Source organism: Trachemys scripta, chromosome 7 (genome assembly GCF_013100865.1).
Source record: "Trachemys scripta elegans isolate TJP31775 chromosome 7, CAS_Tse_1.0, whole genome shotgun sequence".
NCBI lineage: Eukaryota > Metazoa > Chordata > Testudines > Emydidae > Trachemys > Trachemys scripta.
Genome location: NC_048304.1, coordinates 73217502 through 73238134, shown reverse-complemented (window position 1 = coordinate 73238134; position 20633 = coordinate 73217502). Strand labels below are relative to the sequence as shown.

At 42.2% G+C, this 20633-nt stretch overlaps 1 protein-coding gene across 2 annotated transcripts; it reads right to left on the bottom strand.

Moving 5' to 3' along the window:
• Positions 1 to 1988: 1988 nt before the first annotated feature.
• Positions 1989 to 19846, bottom strand: LOC117880850 (synaptotagmin-15-like). Of its 2 annotated transcripts, XM_034777415.1 has the most exons (8): positions 19318 to 19846; positions 13764 to 13974; positions 12815 to 12957; positions 11818 to 12113; positions 11006 to 11176; positions 9779 to 9899; positions 5511 to 5690; positions 1989 to 3969 (listed from the first exon to the last, which is right to left on the bottom strand). In XM_034777415.1, the coding sequence occupies exons 1-8, from the start codon at positions 19322 to 19324 to the stop codon at positions 3833 to 3835; spliced, it is 1266 nt and encodes a 421-aa protein (XP_034633306.1). In that variant the 5' UTR covers positions 19325 to 19846; the 3' UTR covers positions 1989 to 3832. The 2 variants fall into 2 exon arrangements, with proteins under 2 accessions (XP_034633306.1, XP_034633307.1); XM_034777416.1 differs by lacking the exon at positions 5511 to 5690.
• Between the last annotated feature and the right edge of the window lie 787 nt (positions 19847 to 20633).

Sequence of the window (20633 nt, the reverse complement as noted above, 5' to 3'; positions counted from 1 at the left end):
CAGAGACAAGTGAAACAGCACTATTTTAAGCTTTGCATACACAATCACCATAACTCACTGTTACAAAAGAAACAGTTGCTGAGAAATTACTGTGTTGTGTTTCAGCTCTAGCCTATGGCACACTCATAGGTACACATCTCTGACTCTAAAAACTCTTGACTGTCCTTTCCATCAGAACCTATGCTTCTTGGCAGTGTTTCACATTGCAAGGTGAATGTTGCAGAGGGCCTGAGCCAATCTGGCTTTGAGCCCTGCCACTGCCTCAGTTTCTTCCCCTTGAGCTCCTCAGTTACTGCACTTAGGCTCTCATTTGTCAAACAGTACCCCCTGGGATCCAGTTTATTAACACATCATCACAGTTCAATGTAAATTTTAAATCAAAACCAGACTTTTTTCAGTTCAACAGTTCTTAAAGCCCCTTGCTAGACTCAATGGTTCCTAGGACTTTTCTCCCTGTCCCTCAAAGCAAGAAGCTCCAGCCAGGGCTTTCCATCCGGCTGGTGTGGAAAGACCCATCCCAGGGTCTTCCTAACCCTGAGTCTCCTGCAGGAGCCTTCCTGCTCCTTGCAGGTCTCTTGTCCACTGGTTGAGAAGGCCCCTCTTATAAGAAGCATCACCTATTATCTGAGGATCAGGTGACCGCCAAGCAAACACCTAATGCCTAGTTTCAAAAAGCCATCATCTGGGAAGGCATTTTAGATCTGGTATGGATGAGGGGTGGGCAAACTACAGCCTGCGGGCCGGATCCAGCCTCTCAGGGCTTTGGGTCCGGCCCGCGGGATTGCAACCCCCATGGTGCTGCGGGGCTAAGAAAGGCTCCCTGCCTGCCCTGGCCCCGCGCCACTCCTGGAAGCAGCCAACACCACATCCCTGCCCTGAGCCCCTGCCGCACCCCTCACCCCTCCTGCACTCCGCATACTTCCCTGCACCCCAACCCTCTGCCCTGAGCTCCCCCACAGTCTGCACCCCAACCCCTGCCCTGAGCCCCCTTGTACATCCCGCAGCCCTCCTGCGCCCCAACCCCTTGCCCTGAGCCCCTTCCTGCACACTGCACCCCCTCCCACACCCTGCACTCCCTCCTGCACCCCAACCCTCTGCCCCAGCCCTACATTCATGGCCCTTCATGCAATTTCTCCACCCAGATGTGGCCCTTGGGCCAAAAACTTTGCCCCCTCCCTTGGTGTAAGTGCCAAACCCTTTAAAGGGCTATCTCCTCCTATGACATCTGTAATTTACATTGTGGAGCTGTGCTGATATGGCTAGAGAATGACTCAAAGGGAAGTACACATCTCTACATGCTAACTGCCGAACAACTGTTGAATAAGCAATTCTCATTTGGGGGCATAGTGATAGGAAATACTGTGAAAGATGTTGCATCTTATACAAACTTAACTCATAGCTTCTGTTTCTTCTTTTCTATCTACTTTTAGAATCTGGATTAATTGTTTCATTTGCTTACATTCAACTGTGAATATTTATGCTTTCTGTATTTAGGAAGTGAGGAGATTCCAGCTAGGAAAGTGGTTGAGGACTGGTAAGTATTGTTGTTCATTCCTCATCTTCACTCCATCATAGACCTCTCTCAAGGACAATAAAAGACCAATGAGTTAAACCTCAGCTGGTGTGACTTGCCATTGCACCACTGACTTCAAGTCAATAGAGTTATGGCATTTTACACGGGCTAAGGATCTGACCCCAGTTCTGTCATGCCTCTTTTTTGTGGTTTTGTATTGGAGCAACCTGCATTCTCTAGTGGGGAATCAGATGTGACCTTTCCAACTCCTGTTACTCAGGTTAACCTTGAACAGCAATTCCAACACCCATGACAACAGCCCAAGTGCAAGGTTATTGATGAGTATCCTTTAATCCCCACAGATCCATTTCTCCATCACTTCATTTAGAATTGGTGAATAGCAAACCTTACATTGTCCCAGCACTTGTCATTCTATAATGTATAAGAAGTATGAATAAAGGAGACAGCACTGGTGCAATGTATTGGTTTTTTTATTACATACAGGATACTGTGCGGCGAGACAGAGGTGGATGTGCTGTCAACTTGAAAAGTGCAAGCAAAGAAACAAAAATCCTTTGTTTCCTAGCCCAGCAGCGTTTATATTAACAGATACAGTACATTACACATTTAAACTACATAAACACACACCATCTAGTAAAACCTAGCTAACTGAAACACATTATTATTCACCTTCATTTACAGCCAAGTTAGTTAGGTTTTACTAACTTAAGGGGGGATGCACAAAGAGTAATTTTAGTGTCCGTTACAATTTTACTATAACAATATAGTTAGCACACTGTCATATCGTTTTCTTCCTCAAATCAGACTTGCTGCATATTAGACTGTTTTTAAACAGCTTTTGGGGAATAAAATTGGGAAACCAGATCTATTCAAAGTTTTGGGGACTTAACAGTACTGATTCAAGGCAGACATAGTGTGGTCAGGTACTTTACAAGTTTCTTCACATAACCAGTCCAATATGTCTTCATCCCTGATTCACCAATATTAGACCTCTCGTACACACACTGCTATTCATAACAAACTATGAGATATGAGGATCCCACATGACTTCTCACAATTAGATTGAAGCCCCCAATATATTTCACTTGAGAGCTCAGGCAGATTTGAACCTACTGTACTATTGCCCATTTCAGACATATTCCAATTCATGCTACCACCTTCAGACAGCAGCAATGTTTTCAAAAGGAAAAGTGCTCTGGTTCTCAAGAGAGCTCTACTTTTGACATATTATGTTAATTAACACTGTATCCGGTTTGAAAGGAAGCCTGTTTTATCTCCACTGCAAAGATTACAATGCTGATTGAAAATATCGTACTAAATGCTGCATTAGAAGGCAGTTTGTTGGTCTCGTTTATGATTTTAGGTTAGGATGTAAAAAGTACTGTGTTCAAGTCCTAGGTGAGCCATCAAGAAGTGAAGCTGTCCTGTTGCTTTTATTCTAATTAAAATATAATTGATTCACTTTACTTAATAAAGAAATTGAAGGAATCACCACCACAACTACAGTTTCATTCTGCCAGAGTTTAAGCTAACAACAAGGCTGTAATATGATCAGAATTTTAGCCAACATTTTCAATACTTTTACCTTGTCTTCAATGTCACCAGAAGGTGTGTTTTTTGGAGTCAATAGCAGACATTCAACTAAACTGTTGATAGAAGTATAGTGTTATTTTGAGATTCAGAGAAATATGTTTTTATGGCTGCTGGGTCATTATAAACCAGATTCAAATTTACACTAATTTGAAATATAAAGCAGTTGTCCTGGATAATTCAAATATTTACAGTGCTTACTGTATTCAGCTGACATATTTTGGGCCTGATTGACCCCATTATGTTACTCCAGTTCTATGCCTGTGGCACTCCATTAATTTCAGTAAAGCTGCACTAGTCTAGAACTGAAGTAGTGTAGTGGTGAATCAGGCCCAGTATCCTTAAGGACCATTTGTAGCTTGTTTGGGGTTCAGTCCAAATGAGGAAATTAGTGACCAAGGGCCAAGATTAGCAGCTCAACTAACTGGTCACGGGATTAGGATACTCATGTTTGTCTTTCTGCTTTGTGTGATTTACCGTATGTTGACCAAACAGTACATTTTGGAGGGAGAGGGAAGATTCTGTTTCAGCCAAGGAGAGACTGAGTTTTCTGTATGTTTAGTGTAGAATAAATGTTAAGTTGTTGGCTGGTTGCAGAGGTTAAATGGTGGAAAAGTTTTCTGTGCGTGTCTTTGATTCAGAAAAAATATGAGAGCTTCTACATTTTAAAGGAGTCCTTTGTCTTTCAGGTGGAGTGATGCTGCTCAATTAGGTGTTGCGGCAGAGAGCATGCCATCGTTTAACCAACTCCTTGGGCTTGCTGATCATTTCATTCCAGTGTTCCAGCTCTTTGCCCCTTGTGTACATGAAGGGCCCAACCACTACACGACCCAGCAGGTGGGTTTCTGAATAGAAAAAAAGAATGTGGTTAGTGGCCAGCACCCATACTATGTTCTGGTTAGATCCTTACCTAGGAGTGGAACAACAGCATTTCTTTTACTGTCTGTATAATAAGAGAATTTTTTTTAAATCAAAATTTCCAAAGTGTGTGCTATAGATCTGGGGCTATAGTGTTCTCTCAGTACACACACGTTAAAGATGATCACCCCCACCACTGCAGAGTTCCCACCAGTGACTCAACTGTTGGGAGATATTGTAGGTGGTGCACACCCAGTCAGATCAACTTCGGCCTGTTCCATCACTTACAGTGTACTGCCAGTCAGAGCTACTGTTCTGGGCAGACTGATCTTTATCTCTTCAAAACCTTCCACCTAGAGATTTATTTCAAAGATGTGCCCTGCTGTGGTCACCACCAACTTGGCTAGGATTCAGACCAATGTTGGAAGGTGAAAGGCTTTTGGCTCATGGAGGAAGCATATTTAATTAGTGGAGCATCTGACTAGGAGTTAGAAGATCTGGGTTCTGTTTCTGGCTCTACCAATGACTCTGTGACAGTGGGCAAATCACTTAACTTTTCCAAGCCTCAATTACCCATATGTAAAATGGGGATGATCATCTGAACCTGCCTCACAGAGATGTGTTAACAGTTAATGTGTGTAAAGCACTTTTAAGATCCTCACATAAAAACTGTTGTATATTTACATCTTAATTACAATGCAGGCCATTACCGAGCCCCCAAAGCCAGTCCATTCACCTAAAATTTTATATGGTAACCCCATAAAAGCTTTTGTGTTTCAATACTGAATTCATGCTTGGGCTAGAGAGAGCAGAATGCAGCTGCTAATATACTGAAATTGACTAGATTGCAGCAGATCTGGTGCTGATTTAAAGTTTCAGTTAATTTCAAACCTTTGGAACAGGATTCTCTCCTTCCCAACCCGAATTTCAAATGACAGGCTGTTGTCTGTCTAGATTACTTCCTTACTGATGTTGCTGTAAAGCAAGTATTGGATTTATGAATATGTGTGTGGAGAATTTCCAAATGTCATTCTAATATCACATTAGATATCTAATATCAAGGAACATTCCAGATATATCCAGTCTCTGAAAAACATGTAAGGAACATACCCAAACAGACTAGTGAATGGCTCTAAAATGATTGTTGTTCGTTTTCCTCACTGTGAGACTCAAAAATGTACATGATTAGAATGCTATAGAATGAATGACATCTAACACTTGAATTGTATTTAAAACCATTTTTTTAATGTCAGCTCTTCTAAGCTTTCTTCTGGTGGTTTAGTCATCTAAACAACAGCTTCTGAAATACCTGGCTGCCCATTAGCTCCTGATGGTTATCAGTGCAGGTTACTGTGACACTCCTGTGTTTAGAATTATCAAGAGTAAGCCTTGCCTTGCTGCAAATGTACAAGAACCTAGGAAGAGCTTTAGCGCTTCTCGACTCTTTATGAGCTGAGGGGTGAAAACATTATCTACTATCTGTTATTATCAGTTTAATATCTCAGATATAGTAAATTCTGTTTCTTACTGTCTCCCTCAGTGCTCTGGAGCACAGACAGGCTCAGGCTTGCTGTATCCAGCTCCGTCTGGTCTGCCTTGAAGCTGAAGGTTTCGTTATAGACTGGATTGGGAGATCCCAGAACAGCTGTTGTCTTTTTACATTTAATGAATTTATTGTGGTTCATTAGGGACACTTTGATATACACACCTGAGGTGAAAAAAAAATTCCAAGGAGAAGAAAACAACATGTCAGGGGCACTTGAGAGAAAGGATAAAGATAATTCAAAACAATTTCATGATTTCAGAAACTATATTTAAAACAAATTAGGTCATAAAACTAATTAGATGAAAGCCTTATGACACATGCAGAAAGATGGCAATATGCACTGACATTATCTAGTGAGTACACTAACTATTTAGACCCTCATTCGGAAGGCAGAATCCCTGTTCCAGACAGCACTTAAACAGGTAGTTAAGTCTCATTGACTTTTTATCCTCCCTTGAGTGGATGGGTAAATTTGCGGAAGGTATTGGCAGTTGGGAAATAAAGAGGTGGCTGGGAGCTGTTTAAAATTGTCTCTTTGTTTGGTTGATTATTTCTTCTAAGAGACCTTGCAAAATAGAAAAAGAAGGGTGAGGTGGGGGAAGAACAGCAAGAAAAAGTCTTCCTTGCTTCCTGTCTGGACTGACCCTGCTCCTCTGTGTTGTTCAGCCAACATTTGAAAATAAGAGCCAAAGCAGCCTCTAAATTATTCCATTTTCCCTCTTCATCTTCAGTATTCACTGGCAAGCATAGAAGAAGGTTGATTTTAGTGGCTAAACAGTAATGTTTTCCTGAGGGAGAAATCAGAGCTCCCCTGCTGCAACTGTTTGTTACTCCCTGCCAGTCAGGGAGAAGACGGCAGAAAAAATCCAGGCCCACCATAATTTCCAGTCTTTTGTTGCAAAACTAATTAAAAATATGTTAAGGCTGGTCCTGAACAGTCTGATTCACTGGGGAATGGTATGGGGAGCCCAATCACCTTCAGAGTAAGAACATAATCCCACTCGCAATTAGTAGTTTTTGAAGATTAAACTCTAGGAATTGCCATTTTGAGTCAAACCCAAGATCCGTATAGTCCAATATCCAGTCTCTGAGGAAGGGGCAAAAACGTAGCAATAGGCAAATGTAAGAGACACTCCCCTCCCCCACCACTACCCCTACCCGACATAGATCTCCTCCTGGCCTCTATGGTTCGGGATTGACTTAAACCCTGAAGCACAAGGTTGAATATCCCTTCCAAAACGTTGTTATAATTAATTATGTTAACTGGATGTATAATAATTGAATATTCTTGATTTCCATATAAATATGCAGTCTCTTTTTTAATCTTGCTAAATTGGTTTTGGGTGAATGTAATTTCTCAGTTCCTTTTACCTCGTATCTTGGTTTTGCATGAATAATGTTCTTTGATCAGAAGAACAATTGTTTTGGTATCATTGTGGATTATCCTTATAGCTAGAGAACCAGTTTTTGAAGGGACATCTGGAAGTTCAAGTAAATTATAGATAATGTTTGAGATGCTCTGGGACCCACTGTAGCTAGTACATGAGACTTTCATCTATAGGGACCTGAGTTCAACTTAAATCTCAGGTGACTTATTGATCCTGCTCCTCTTCAAATCAATGGAAATCAGTGGATCCAAACAGGAGTTTGGAGATTAACATTTTAGTCCTGGTTTATCCATATCACAAACTTAGTTAGTCAGCAGTTTTGGCTCAAGAGGGACCATTGATTTATCATAGTAGTGGCTTTTCACACAACAGCTGAGGTATGTTGATTGTGGTATGCCTTGGCTTAAAGAAGTTAACCCATAAACTGCCTGCACTAAGCCTGGGTCAAGCCACTCCTCATTTTCACAAGCACTACAGTCACTCAAGTTTTAATCAACCAGTAAACATTCCTTTATTGGCCTATACCTTGCTATAGAATACAAAGCCCTTGCTCCCAAGTTCAGGTCTTTGGGGAAGGGACCTTTTCTTTGTCCTGTGTTTGTACAGCACCTAGCACATTGGGGTCCTGGTCCATGATTGAGGATCCTAAGTGCTATAGTAATACACATAATCATAATTAACAACAATCAGTATGGAAACAGAGAGCCTATAAACTGTAAATGTAAGAACCTTCTCATTCAAGTTCTTCCCTTTAGGATTTGCCAGAGAATCTGCAGTCACTAAGTCAGCTGTAGCAGTGGGCATTATCAAAGGAAATAAGAGCTGTTTGTTTAAAGGTCTTTAAATATTAGCCATTTATCCTGGGGAATTGCTTATTGACAGCATTTCCTTCCTTCCTTCCTCCTGGAGAGCTTCCACAGCCCTGTCAATGCACTGATTACTATAATAATGTGCAAAAGCCTGGCATCAAATTAACACAGCAGCTCAATGGCCAATGTGATGAAAGAAGCAAATTGAATCTAACTCTCACTGCTGCAAAATTTAAAGTCCTGCACTTTGGGCCAGAGCGGAGATGAGCTGTGAGAGGAACACTCTCGTGTGTGTGCGCGCGCACACAAACACTCTCTCTCTCTCTCTCTCTCTCTTGTAGAACCCCTGCCCATTCACCTCATTTGCAATTCATCTCCCAGAAGTCAGTTGTATAAACATCCTTATCTTAGCTATCTGTTCACTTTCTAGTGCCCATTTATAATAGTTGCTTTCTGCCTGTCCATTATTTACCTCTTACTGCAGAGGCATTACCTGTTAGGTCATGACTTTGCTTACTAGAAAGATGGGTATTTTCAGTGCTACTACTGAAAAGATATCTGTATTTTCCACTACATGCATCCGACGAAGTGGGCTGTAGCCCACGAAAGCTTATGCTCAAATAAATTTGTTAGTCTCTAAGGTGCCACAAGTACTCCTGTTCTTTTTGTACAAAGACAGTTCATCTCCATCAATGAGACAGTGACTCTACGCACTTTATAATTACAGCTACTGAAGATCTCTATAGAGAAAATTAAACTGTACTCAACTGTAAGAGAAAATCTTTTACATTGATATGGCTCCTTTTATCCCCAATCACTTCACACATCACTAGAGACGGACACTGTTGGATTCAGAGACGTATTTGAATATCCACCAGTTCAGGTTGTTTGGATCTGTAGGTTTTTGGGCCAATCTCTACGTACATCAACTCTGAAATGCAGCCCCATCCCCACTTTCCCCCCAGACTGAAGGACAGCAACCAGCTGATAGTCACTACATAAAAAGATGTTGGGAGAGTAAAGCTTGGCCAAGGACACCAGGGCAAACCATTTGCATCCACAGTTAATTGCAGGCACAATCCCCCAGGCCTCCTTATTTGTAGACACAATATTATGCCTCACACACATGGAGGCCTGGTTGAGACCTATTTTCAAGGTCAGGCCCTATTTATCCAGATGCGCCAAACAAAAGCTTTGATTCACATTAGATCTACATACTGGAAAAAATGGCCATCTTTAATTAACGAGCTTGAGTGATTTTAGCACTTGGAGATTTCAAATTACTAAAAAAAAAAAAGGTATGATCTGACCTAAAGCTAAGGGAATTTCAGTGCTAGCTATTACCTGAGCAGCAAACATCTACTAACAGGCTATATTAGTGCTGTTACACAAATATGCATTTTAAACCTATATTTATTTTTCATGGTTTGAAAGTTCAGTAGTGACTGTATACTTGTCCAAAGCCATGTTTCCTGCCTCCTCTATCTGCTGTGCTTTTTCTTGCCATCAATCTTTGTCTTGAGCAATGGACATGTTCAAAAGATTTCCTTGCACACTGAGCCCTAGTCTGCCTTCAGTCCACATGCTGAAATCCCAGGGACATCTCCAAAATGGCCCGCCACAATTATACCTTCCAAAAATCATTTGCTTCTGGGCTGAACATTAATTGCAGAAATATAGGGTTTGTCCTGGACATGCTCTCTCAACTGTAATAGCAGATTCACTGGTGCAATGCTCTACCTGCAACTTCCTCAGGTTGTAATGGAGGCAAAGCAGAAAGCATGTCACAACAGGATTTGACAAGTGTCTTGCCTTCCTTTCATGTCCCTCCTCTCTGCAAACCAGTTTCCCACCCAATGAATATGCAAACAGCAAATATCCAAATCTAGTTAGCACAGGAACACAACACAGTTTGCTTCTGTGCAGAAATTAAATCTCCCTAGTGTTTGGTCGTTCAGTGGAGTCACTTAACGTAAGCACTGGGAAGATGGGCCAGGAAGAAGCAAACCAGAACAGGAATCCAGGAGTAGTAACAGAGGCAGGTAATACTCACTGGCAGCATATCTCTCATCCTGGAATTTTAATCCCTTCGCTCTCAGCACCACTACAGTGAGACGGCCCAGGTAGTCATTGTAGCTGAGAGAAAACTGGATATCGCCGTACTCTGAAGGAGGCTTTGGAAGCGGAAGGTCACTATTAAAATGCATCTAAAAGGCTGTCGTTTCAGTCAGATATATTGGAAAACAGTGATTTCTGCCACTTTAGGAATGAGACATGAATTCTAGCATCTCTGTATTTCACTGTAGGGGTATTTGAAATCAGACACTAGTATAATTGCCTACATAGTGATTATTGCTCTATGGTTCTTTGCAGGAGATTTTGGCTTTATCCCTCCCAGTAAAACCTGCTTGCCCTTATTCACATAAATAGTTATTTACATCAATGAACAGGATTTGACCCTTCTTTCTGGATCCCAGTCTCAGCTGTGCCTTTTATCCACCCAACACTATCAAGGTGTCATTCCCCACCTGGCCACCCGTATTCACTCACTCTCTGCCCCTCCCCCAAGGCAGGAAACCATCTTCTCCTCCTCCCGGTTCCCCAGCACCAGCAGGAGTAATACTGTAACTCTGCATTGTAACAGTATGAAGTATTCTTAGAATTGTCACTAACCAAGTTTCTGGCTTTTCTGGGTTTACATAAATGGTGGTCAAACTGTCTTCATGTGTTATGAAAGTATTACCCACTGAGTCATATTAACTTGAAAAAAGTTTCCCTGAAGGCTTGCCAGCAGCCTTCCTGCATTCCTATCCCTCCTCCTCATTTGGGATACAGCATCGTTCATCCTGCTTTGTGCTGGGCCTTTCTGGAGTCCCCATTAATTCATAACACAAGCAAACAGCAGCAGGTGTTTTTTTTCATTTGGCTTTACGCCTCATCCTAGATGTTGGGGAGATAATTGTGTGCAGATGCAGCTGTTTCATTCCCGTGCTAAACACTGTGATGGGAAGCATTAAGTGTTATAGTGCTGCATGTGACACCCCCTCTCCCACGGCACATGTTAGGACCCTTGGTAAACTCTAATCTCCTAGCCCTTAACAAAAACAATCCCATATTTGATCTTGCCTTCCTCTGCCCCATCTATGCCCATGTGCAGCTACTACATATGTGCTGTAAAACTCCCTGGTCTCCCCAATAGGCCCATCACGATGGGAAAGCTCAAAAATACAAAACAGAGTGGTATTTGCCTAATGAATGTACCTTTTAATTAGTTGCCTACCTCCAGGTTTTCTGCTTCCAAATCTCTCCAAATTACCAATTTGCTGTCACCAGTTAATGTCTCATTTTTCAAAGGAAAAATCACTTGGCCTAGGAGATGGTGCTTTTTCTGTTTATCAACATGGTAGACTGAGAATTTCAGAGTCCGTTGATACAATGTCTTACTAGAAACCTGTACAAAAATAGGCAGAACATTTCAATATAACAATATAATTTATTACATAGCTCTGCAACTTATATCATTACCACACATGTGATGCATATATCTCTGAAATATTTTAGGGCATGTAATTTCTGTACTTAAAATAGGATATATATTTATATTTTTTATTCACAAAATAGCTATGATAATCTGCATCCCAGTCTGACCACTGCTTCTTCTGGCTTTTGAGATTGTATTATTTTTGTGTATAAATGCACTGAGAACTATGATAAATGTAATATATTATAAAAAAATCAAATTAAGATGCCAGTATCTATGCTACTTGGGGCAAAATGGTGCAAACCAAATAGTTAAGATGAAAAATCAAATAAGATTTGTTTGACTTAGCTTGTAAGTTTGTTGGGGTATGGGACCATCTCTTTTGTGTTTTTTACAGTGCCTAACATAAACACACACCCCTGACTGGCCCTGGCAGTGCAAATAATAATAATAAACTGCCTCACAGCCAGAGAGCATTGTGACAATGTATGTGCTGGGAAAGGTCTGCCATGAGATGACACAGACCTCCTGGCTGCACAGCCTAGTGATCTTGTTTCCCTGACATCCAGAGTGACACATCAGATGTACCATCACAGTTAAAAGGCAAGTACCTGAAAAATAAAATTTTCATCAAACTGAGGGTTGAGGGTTTTGCGTTTGGTTTTGGACTGAAGGTAACGCCTTTCATCAGGCAGCAGATAAATTTTCACAAAGGGACTGCAGGAATCTGTAGGAGGCTGCAGTTTTCTAGCTTTTATCAAGGAGACGAGAAGCCTTTCAGCCTCTTGCTCATATTCCACTGAGAACCAAAGACGGCCAATGTTGCACTCAGGGAAGTCTGTCTCACTCTTGTCTTCAGGGAACTTGTACAGCTCTGGGTTGATAGACCCTATGACATAAGCTCCAGCTTTGCAAAATAAAAAACAAAACCAAGCAAGTTAACCTCAGACTACAGCAGTGTTTCTTACAGCTACTGCCTCTTTAGGGAAACCATGTAAAGCTCTTCTTTATTCACAGTCTATCTCTGTATATAAATTCTGCATTTGAATTCCTTTTCCCTCAAAGGTTGAGGAGAGTTTGTAGAGTCACCTCTTTTCTTCTTAATATTGTTATGGAGGCTTCTGTAGTGACTCTGCCATGAACAACTACTGGGGGAATGTAGCTGATGTCTGTTCCAGCCCTCCAGAGTGCAGCACATGGTCTCTTCTGCAACTGGCCACACCTGCCCCTTGTGGGAGATGCTAACACTGACCAGACACTAGCCCCGAGCAGCCCTTGTGTTGTCCCTATATCAAAGATACAAGGAAAGACTTGCTTCTTGTGCTCTACCCTCTCCCTTGTACAGCAGTGTAAGGGGTGGCCCCAGTCTGGCCCAATTTCTATCTAAACATACAGTATAGTGTTTGGGGCTATTACTAAAGAATACTGTAGTGTATCTATACTTTGTGATTTTATATATATATATATATATATATATATATAATCAATATCACTCCAGAGTGTGGCCAGATAACAATTGTAGTGTATAATATTTGCACAGCAAATGTGTTGCACAGTACTCAAGCTTCCTTTCCAATAATCTGTCCCACCTTTGCAGTTTCATCATACCCAAGGAGTGAAAAGAACACCGGGGCCCAGACTCCGGAGTCACGTAGGGGTCACTGTCCTCCTGAACATGCTCTCCATTTGTCAGGTTAATCCAGTCTCGCCCATGAAATTTTGGTGGAATGATGAACGGAACGCTTCTAGTTCTGCTCAGAACAACAACAAACAACTCTTCCAGTTTAACTAAGAAAACCAAACTCCAGCAGAGAATAATACATTTAGTTGTAGTTCCATAGTTTTGCAGAAATTGTTTGTAGCTGCATTAGTCCGTAGGTGGACATGATTGATAATGCAATACCCCTTGGTTAGCCCATATAAAAATCATAGAAAGTTATTTATTTGTATGAAGGTAGCACCTAGAGGTCCCACTCAGGGATTTGTGGCCCTCATTATGGTGGGCACCTTACATACAAGTAAACTTTCAGTCAGATCCCCTCTCCTTCTCTTTAATTAATGCTTCAAAGAAAAAAAGAATCAATTGAACTTTTTTGTTTAGAGATTGAGCAGATCCGTAGCTCTCCAACTTTTTCAGTCGACTACTTCATTAGCTCATTAATTACCTTCCCTCATGTCCAAAATTCCCATTGCTTGGTTCTTAAAATGTTTCATTCTAAGGACCACCAGGAAGGGCTCTGGTCCATAGATCAGAGTTTGAGAACTAACAAAGTTATCCATGTTCCACGTAAGTTTGGTTTCCCCATCTTTTTATTGTTAAATTATATTACATCATATACATCAGAAATAAAGAATTACTGAACTGAGGTTATAATAATAGTCACCCTAAAGTAATGAATCACACAGCATTTTACCTTTCCTACATGATTGATTCCCCCCTCTCCCTGCATCATTTTGGGTTCCTGTCATACATTGTGTCCCACATTTAGGCCTTTGGCAGGTATAGAAATATGTAGCTTTATAAACAGTAGCCCATAAGAAAAAGAGGTCTATTCACCTTATGCTTTTTGGTTGAATTACAGAAGATGGCTGGGTTAAAGTCTGATCCTCCAGACTGGCATCTAGATGTGTTGGTGTGACTGAATCCATGAGTTCCTCATAGGAAGGTTGGAGGCATATCTTCTTCCAAAGCAGGTACACTGCTATTCCAATAAGTATCAATAAAAGGATTCCTCCTATTACACCTCCAGCCACAGCAGCTACCTGTTCTGATTACAGGAAAGCATACAAAGTGGGATCATCAATACATATAGGGCTTTTGGACAGGAATATTTAAATTTAAGAAAATGCTCCTCGGAATAAGAACTTACAGTTTTTTGGTTTGCTGAAAGATTTGATGAGAATGGATTTGCTTATTTCACTGTCAATTATATTGGCTGAAACTTTGGAAATAGAATTGGACCCTCAAGAGTTTTCTTGGGGGGCCAGTCTGAGACTGGAATGAACTCCTCCATAACCTAAGGACTATCACAAACCCTCACCATCTTCCACTCCAGCTGCAAAGCACATTTCTTTGACCTGGCTTCTCTAACATAAATATGTAGCAGCTTATAGTTAACAAAAACCTACCAAAACAAAACACTCCCTTGGATAGAGGATGGGAGAACCTAACAACACCTGATAGATATTAGTTACATCTCTTAATACTCTACTGGAAGGTGATCAGATACTATGGTGATGAGCATGGAATAAGAACCTGCATAGAATATAAGTAAATGCCAAAGCTTTCTTATTTTTATTCCAATTATCATGAAAGATTTTGTAGTACTCCCATTACAGGAAAAACAGGCTAGACAGTGTAGGGTGCACATTATATCATTACTTTGATTTGTTTCCTTTTACTTCAATGTTCAGTTGAGACAATGTGTCCAAATGAAGAAAAAAGCAAAACATAGTTTAAAAATGAAACAAAGCGAAGAACCTTTAGTACAAAGGAAGTTTAGAAACAACAAAACCGAATTAGAGGATATGTATGTTTCCTGATCTGGAAAGATCAACTCAGGCACATCATCTAAAAGTTGTATCCTGAATCCTGATTTCTTAAGATAAAAATGAAACCCCAAGGAAGCAGTTTTGTAGCCAGCAAAAATGAAGATAATTTATCAAAATATCAAAGATGCCTTTAATTTAAGATGAATATGCAGAGATTCCTTGATGAGGATCTCTTATTCAGTAAAGAACAAGAGTTAGATATTGATAATGGACCCACTTCATTAGCACCCAGGGCTACTTTACACCATCTCTGCTGGAATACAGAAGCCATAAAGAGATCATAAGGCCCACCACCACCCCACCCTCTCCCGGACAGGAACTCCATTGGAAATCAGAGTCACTATAGCTGGTGGTATGCCCCCCCAAGCAGGAGTCTTTGGTGCAAGTGGCATGTCATCTAGATTCCTAGTGGGGAGGGATGCATTCCTATTCCTGGCTGCTGGAACAGTCCAGGGCAATTGGGGGCATTGCGAGGTAACCCCTCAGGCTGCTCTAACCTGAGCTAAGGTGACCAGACAGCAAGTGTGAAAAATCGGGACAGGGGGTAGGGGGTAATAGGAGCCTATATAAGAAAAAGACCCAAAAATCGGGACCGTCCCTATAAAATCGGGACATCTGGGTCACCCTAATCCTGAGCTGGGGACTAAAATGTCAATCCTCAGCCCCAGAATAGAGGGAGGTGCTGAGGTGATGTAAAGCCACTTTCTTCAGTGTGGCCTCTCAATCTTCTTACATGTAGGAACAAGAGCCCCCTAAATCTTTTAGCAAGTATAGTCAATGGGGCCTCTCATCCCTCCCCTTGTATAGCATTCCAAGGGCATAAAAGAGGGAGTGGCCACAACACTGCAATTCCTTCTGATTGCTGAAGGTGTGGTGAGCTCTGAATTTGCTTGGTGTCCTCTTTTAGGCTTCCTTTTCTTATGCCTCACTTTTTGTAAGTGATTAATTCCACCCATGGAGTCACTTCCCTCCTAACTGCATCTGTTGTGTCCTTCAACTTTCTTCAGGCCTCCCCTTTGGCTTTTAACTCTCTTCTTTTGAAGGTCCAGACAACCTCCCTCTACTGGCTTAAACCCCCTCCATAAAAAACATTTTTTCTGCAAAGACTTTCAATGCTGATCATTGCAAAATTTCTCAAGTTCATGCTATCCCCTGGTGATATGTTTTGGGGTCACATGCGCTGGAGCCACAAAATCTAGATCTGGAGCTGAACTTTCCCAGAGTTTGGTGGTATTTGAAACCAGGCTTCTCTCTATTTTCTGAATTGTTCTGGCTGTATTTGAAGTTCTGAACTAGATTCTAAACTCTTTTTCTGATGGGAGGAAGAGTAGTCCTGTCTTATTTGTACAGCATCAAGCACAGTCTGCTCTCAGTAACTAATACTGGATAAAATAGCTCAGTGGTTTGAGCATTGGCCTGCTAAACCTAGGGTTGTGAGTTCAATCCTTAAGGGGCCCACTTAGGGATCTGTGGCAAAAATCTGTCTGGGGATTGGCCCTGCTTTGAGCAGGGGGTTGGACTAGATGACCTCCTGAGGTCCCTTCCAGCCCTGATATTTTATAACATATTTGTTCAGATTTTCAAGTGACCAAACAGTATAAAGTATATAAATGGTTCTCTGGTAGTGATACCTCCGATATACTTCACACATTCATGTTATTTATGAATTCCCTGCTCTTCTTTATCTCCTCCTGAGCTGTGGTAAAGAAGCTGTATTTAATCAGCAGCCTGCATGGCAATACCAGCAAAAACTATTCAATCAAAGATTTTTCGGGCCAGAAAGCACCATTAGATCATCTAGTCTGATCTCTGTGTGATTAAATAGAGGTTGTGACCATACTTCTTTTTTGTTTCTTTATTTTTTAATCTGCTTTTATATCTTCCCCCTCCTCTCAACCTTTTCAGTTTTTCAGAACAATGAATGTCATCTTTTTCTTGTAATCTGAAGATAGTGTGTCTAGAAACCAAAACATATCCAGCCTATGATTGTAATAATTGCTCTGGGAAACAGGAAACTCATTTGCCTGTTTGCTGTGGATTAATATTATTCTTGAATGTCTGGGTGTGCTAAAGTGGTAACCTAATTTCTTAACTGTTGCATAACTTTGACGTTTGGAGAAACTGGCAACTCAGAAATTCACTCTTGAGCAAAGAACTTCTGTAGATGCACATTACCTGTTAGTCTTAGAGAGCATACTCATAAACTTCCACTGAAACACTCATGTAGATAATACTGGCTAATGTACAAATCTTCATCCATTGCTTTTTGAAGAGCAGAGTGAGAAGTGTCTAATGAAGGTAAGTCTTTTAGCTAAATTCCATGATAAAATGAGCACTGGTAAAAATGAAATAGTTCCACAGGTGTAATATCTGCACTGCAAATGTTTGTATGGTTGATGGTTTTATTCTCCACTCTGATGTATGTATATTAAAGAAAGACAAGCATTTCAAGGGCCATAAAAGCTTAACCCACTTATCTTCTTTGCTATTTCTTTGTTTTCAACATATTTCCTTCTCTTCATTTCTGAGCACTTACTCCCTTTCCAACTATCCTGTGTTCTGCTTACGTAGCCTGCCCACGCAGCCTTATCCACACAACCATCAGTGACAATAAACCAACAGGTGTTGTGGTGTAACTACAACAGCCATCCATGGAATGCACTGAAGTAAATCCAAAGAGAATGAGCTCTTAACATTTGCACAAATTCAGTGAGATTAATTTGTTCACTGTTGAATCACATCATTAAACATTTCTGATCCACTTGCCCCACCCATTGACAGCAAATCCATCTTTTATTCATATTTGGGTAAATCAACAGGAATTTTATTGGGTTCAACAGAGCTTCTTAGAATTCACACCCCATATCTAAAGCAGAATTTGGCTTATTGTCTTTTTAAAGCAGTTGGCCGTATCTGTTTAAACCAACAGCAGTAGCCAATAGATTAGGAGGATACAGTGCAGTATAAATCAGAAAGACAGCCATTAAAATAGGTGTAATTGGTTGTGTATAAGAAGAAAAATGTTTGTATGATTAAATAACTACCTATGTTCATGAGAAATTGGTGTACTCTATGTATGATATAGAGCATAGGAGTTAGAGATGGAAAGAACCAGTTAGAACATTCAGTTAATCTCCTCGAACCTCTTGCTTTGCAAGGATGAGCTATCAACATGTGTAAGATACTGCCCTTGATTTTAGCACACACACACTATTTTGATCGGTGGATTTTCTGTCTCTCTCAGGCTTAGGGTCTCTTGTTTGCAAAAGTAACTGTGTATATAAGCTTTCTCCTCCTACCACTCCCCATCCTTCCCTCCACTCTCTGGTAAATCTGCAGCCTGAGAAATGACCATACCGATACCATACCAAATAAATCTATTGTGGTTATATAGTCCGGCAGCACTGCCTCACAAATTTTAATTCATACACAAGTCTCAGATCTGCAATGTATTTTCTCTTCATTCTCATTATAGTTTACACATTTGTCTTAGCATAAACCTTTATGACAGAAAAGTGCAGAGTGTTTTCTGAAAAATCTATCAGCTTTTACATTTCCTTATTTGCTTGCTCTCTCTGCCTTACATGCATTATATACAACAGACTCTAAGCAATTATTTGATAGGAAAGCAATCACCAAGGGCATATAATAAAAATCAAGTGGGAGACCTGAGAATTAGAGGGATGGTGCTTCATAGCTGGGGTTCTGGGGGAGAGCTGAATAACTGTATAGTGGTTCATGTTCACGTGTGCTACTAGAGATGGGCTGGAGCTGCAAAGTTCTGCTTTGGATCCATAACTAAACTTTCCTAAAGTGTTTATTATTCTGTTATTTATTTAAGGAGCATGTTAGCAGGATGGAGCAGGTCACACACACACCCGCCCCCCCGCCCCAGCACAGAAGCAACCTGGAGATTTCAGCAACTCAGGAAGTTTAGAAAGTGGTTTGTCAGAGGAGCAGTGTGGAGAGGGGCTGGATTTTTGAAGAGGAGGGAAATTTCAGATCAGATTGGGTTCACAGGAAGCTATATCAGAGAAGAGCAAGGATGAGATTGATGCAGGCATGGGGGTGCTGGAGGGGACCTAGCCATGTACGGACATGTCCCCTCTCCTGGCTGATGAACAGCTGGTAATGGTTTGGTATCCAGTCCCCTGAGACATTAGGGAGGGGGAGGTGAAGGGGGGAGAACAGCTGTGTCTGTGTGCCCCCCTCCCCATACCAGGCATCACTCTCTCCTCGGTGCTTGGGCAGCTAAGTGTCCAGTGCCACCACTGACCTCCCCAGGGACAGGGCTGCTGGAACTAGGGGTGTAGGGGGTATTGCTACACCCGCTGGCTTGAAGTAGTTTCCATCATATACAGGGTTTACAGTTTAGTTCAATGGCTTTCAGCACCCCCACTGTACACATTTGTTCCAAGGACACTGGCCTAGGTGTGGGGCCGGCAGAGATCTGAGCCCCAAGTTACACCTGATTGGCTCCCCTTGGATTGGGCCCCATTCCCCAAACCCCCCTCGCTGCGGGATGCCCTGGGCCCCTACAGGCCAACCCCGGCACTTACCAGACATGGGTCTTGGGGCCTCAGCTGCTCGGCTGGATCCTTTGTCCCTCAAATTCACAGGCTCTCCCCCATCTCCCCCAGTCCCCGGCAGGGCGATCAGCTCCTTGTCTGCCCTTCCCGCGGCGGGGTGCACGGGCTGCTGCCCCCCCCCCCCAGCAGCACTAGCAGGGCCCCAAGTTCTCAGGTGCCAGCTGGTGACTTTTTCCCCACGTGCATCTTGTGCTCCCAGGCAGCAGCCGGAGATTAGGGAGCGGGAGGCAGCGAGTCCTTGGCCAACTGGCCGCTGCTTCCCTCGCTCCTGCTGCCCAGCCTGCTGCTCCTCTAGTCACAGGGGAGCTGCTCGGTATTTAAAGGGCTGCAGGGATCTGCCTGCAACTGGAGGCTGGGCAGGGACAATGGAGCAGGCTCTGCAGTCAGCCCCTCCTGCCCACCCCTGAGGTTTATAGCATCCGTACAATAAAAGCACCAACACCAAGCCGCTTCCTTTATTGGCTTCCTGGTCCTTGAAGCTGTGCTCTTCGGCTGAAGGAGTTGGTGGGAGGGGAGGTTCCTGGTTCCCGCCTTCTGCTGGGAAAGTCACTCCGGGCTTTATCAGAGCGCTGTTTGTTCAGCTAAGAAAACAGCCGTAGTCCGAGTGTATTTAAGTGTACAGGTATCTAGTGTTGTTACAGCCCGTTATTAAAAAGGAGTTTTCTGCCTGCAGAGCGATGCCCTCTGCACGGAGGCAGTGCAAGACCTTGAAGTGCTCGTTCGAAACCCAGCTTAGTTGAATAGGGATCAAACTTCAGGGCAGGGACTGTGGCAAGCCTGACATTCGAACCAAGGTTTTTCTCTGGGAGGCGGACTGCAGTGGTTACCGCGCCAGCCTGAGAGGCAGGGGAGTGGGATTCTGCCACTGACTTGCTGTGGGCATAGCGCTTCACCTCTTTGCTTCAGTTTCCTCCGTGTTAAAATGGGAGTTACGGATCTTTGCAAAGGACGGTAGGAAGTATTGTGTCTTAGTGCTATAGATGTGCAAAGTACTATGCAAGAATTATCAACTATTTATACATTTCTAAAGTGTAAACCTTGATAGGCTGGTTCACTTGTTTTAAGCCCCATAAAGGACAATGCATTTATTGTAGTGTATTTAGCAAAGTTGAAGGTGAATTAAGTCTCCTCCTTATCCACTGGGCAGCTATGGCAAAGACAGCAGGAGAGCAAACTTTCTCATGACGCCCCCCCACCTATATGCCTCAGACATGTCCTGAAGGGGCTCCCTGCAGGCTGTTGAGAGCAGAGTTCTGTTCTCATTTAACATCTACATAAATGGGCTA

Bases quoted from the DNA above. Each gene is read 5' to 3' on its own strand.
- LOC117880850 (XM_034777415.1), bottom strand. The intron at 11,177-11,817 runs GTACTTGCCTTT...ATTTTTGTACAG, and splicing joins ATGAAAATTTTATTTTTCAG to GTTTCTAGTAAGACATTGTA. The intron at 9,900-11,005 runs GTAGGCAACTAA...CCGCTTCCAAAG, and splicing joins TGGAAGCAGAAAACCTGGAG to CCTCCTTCAGAGTACGGCGA.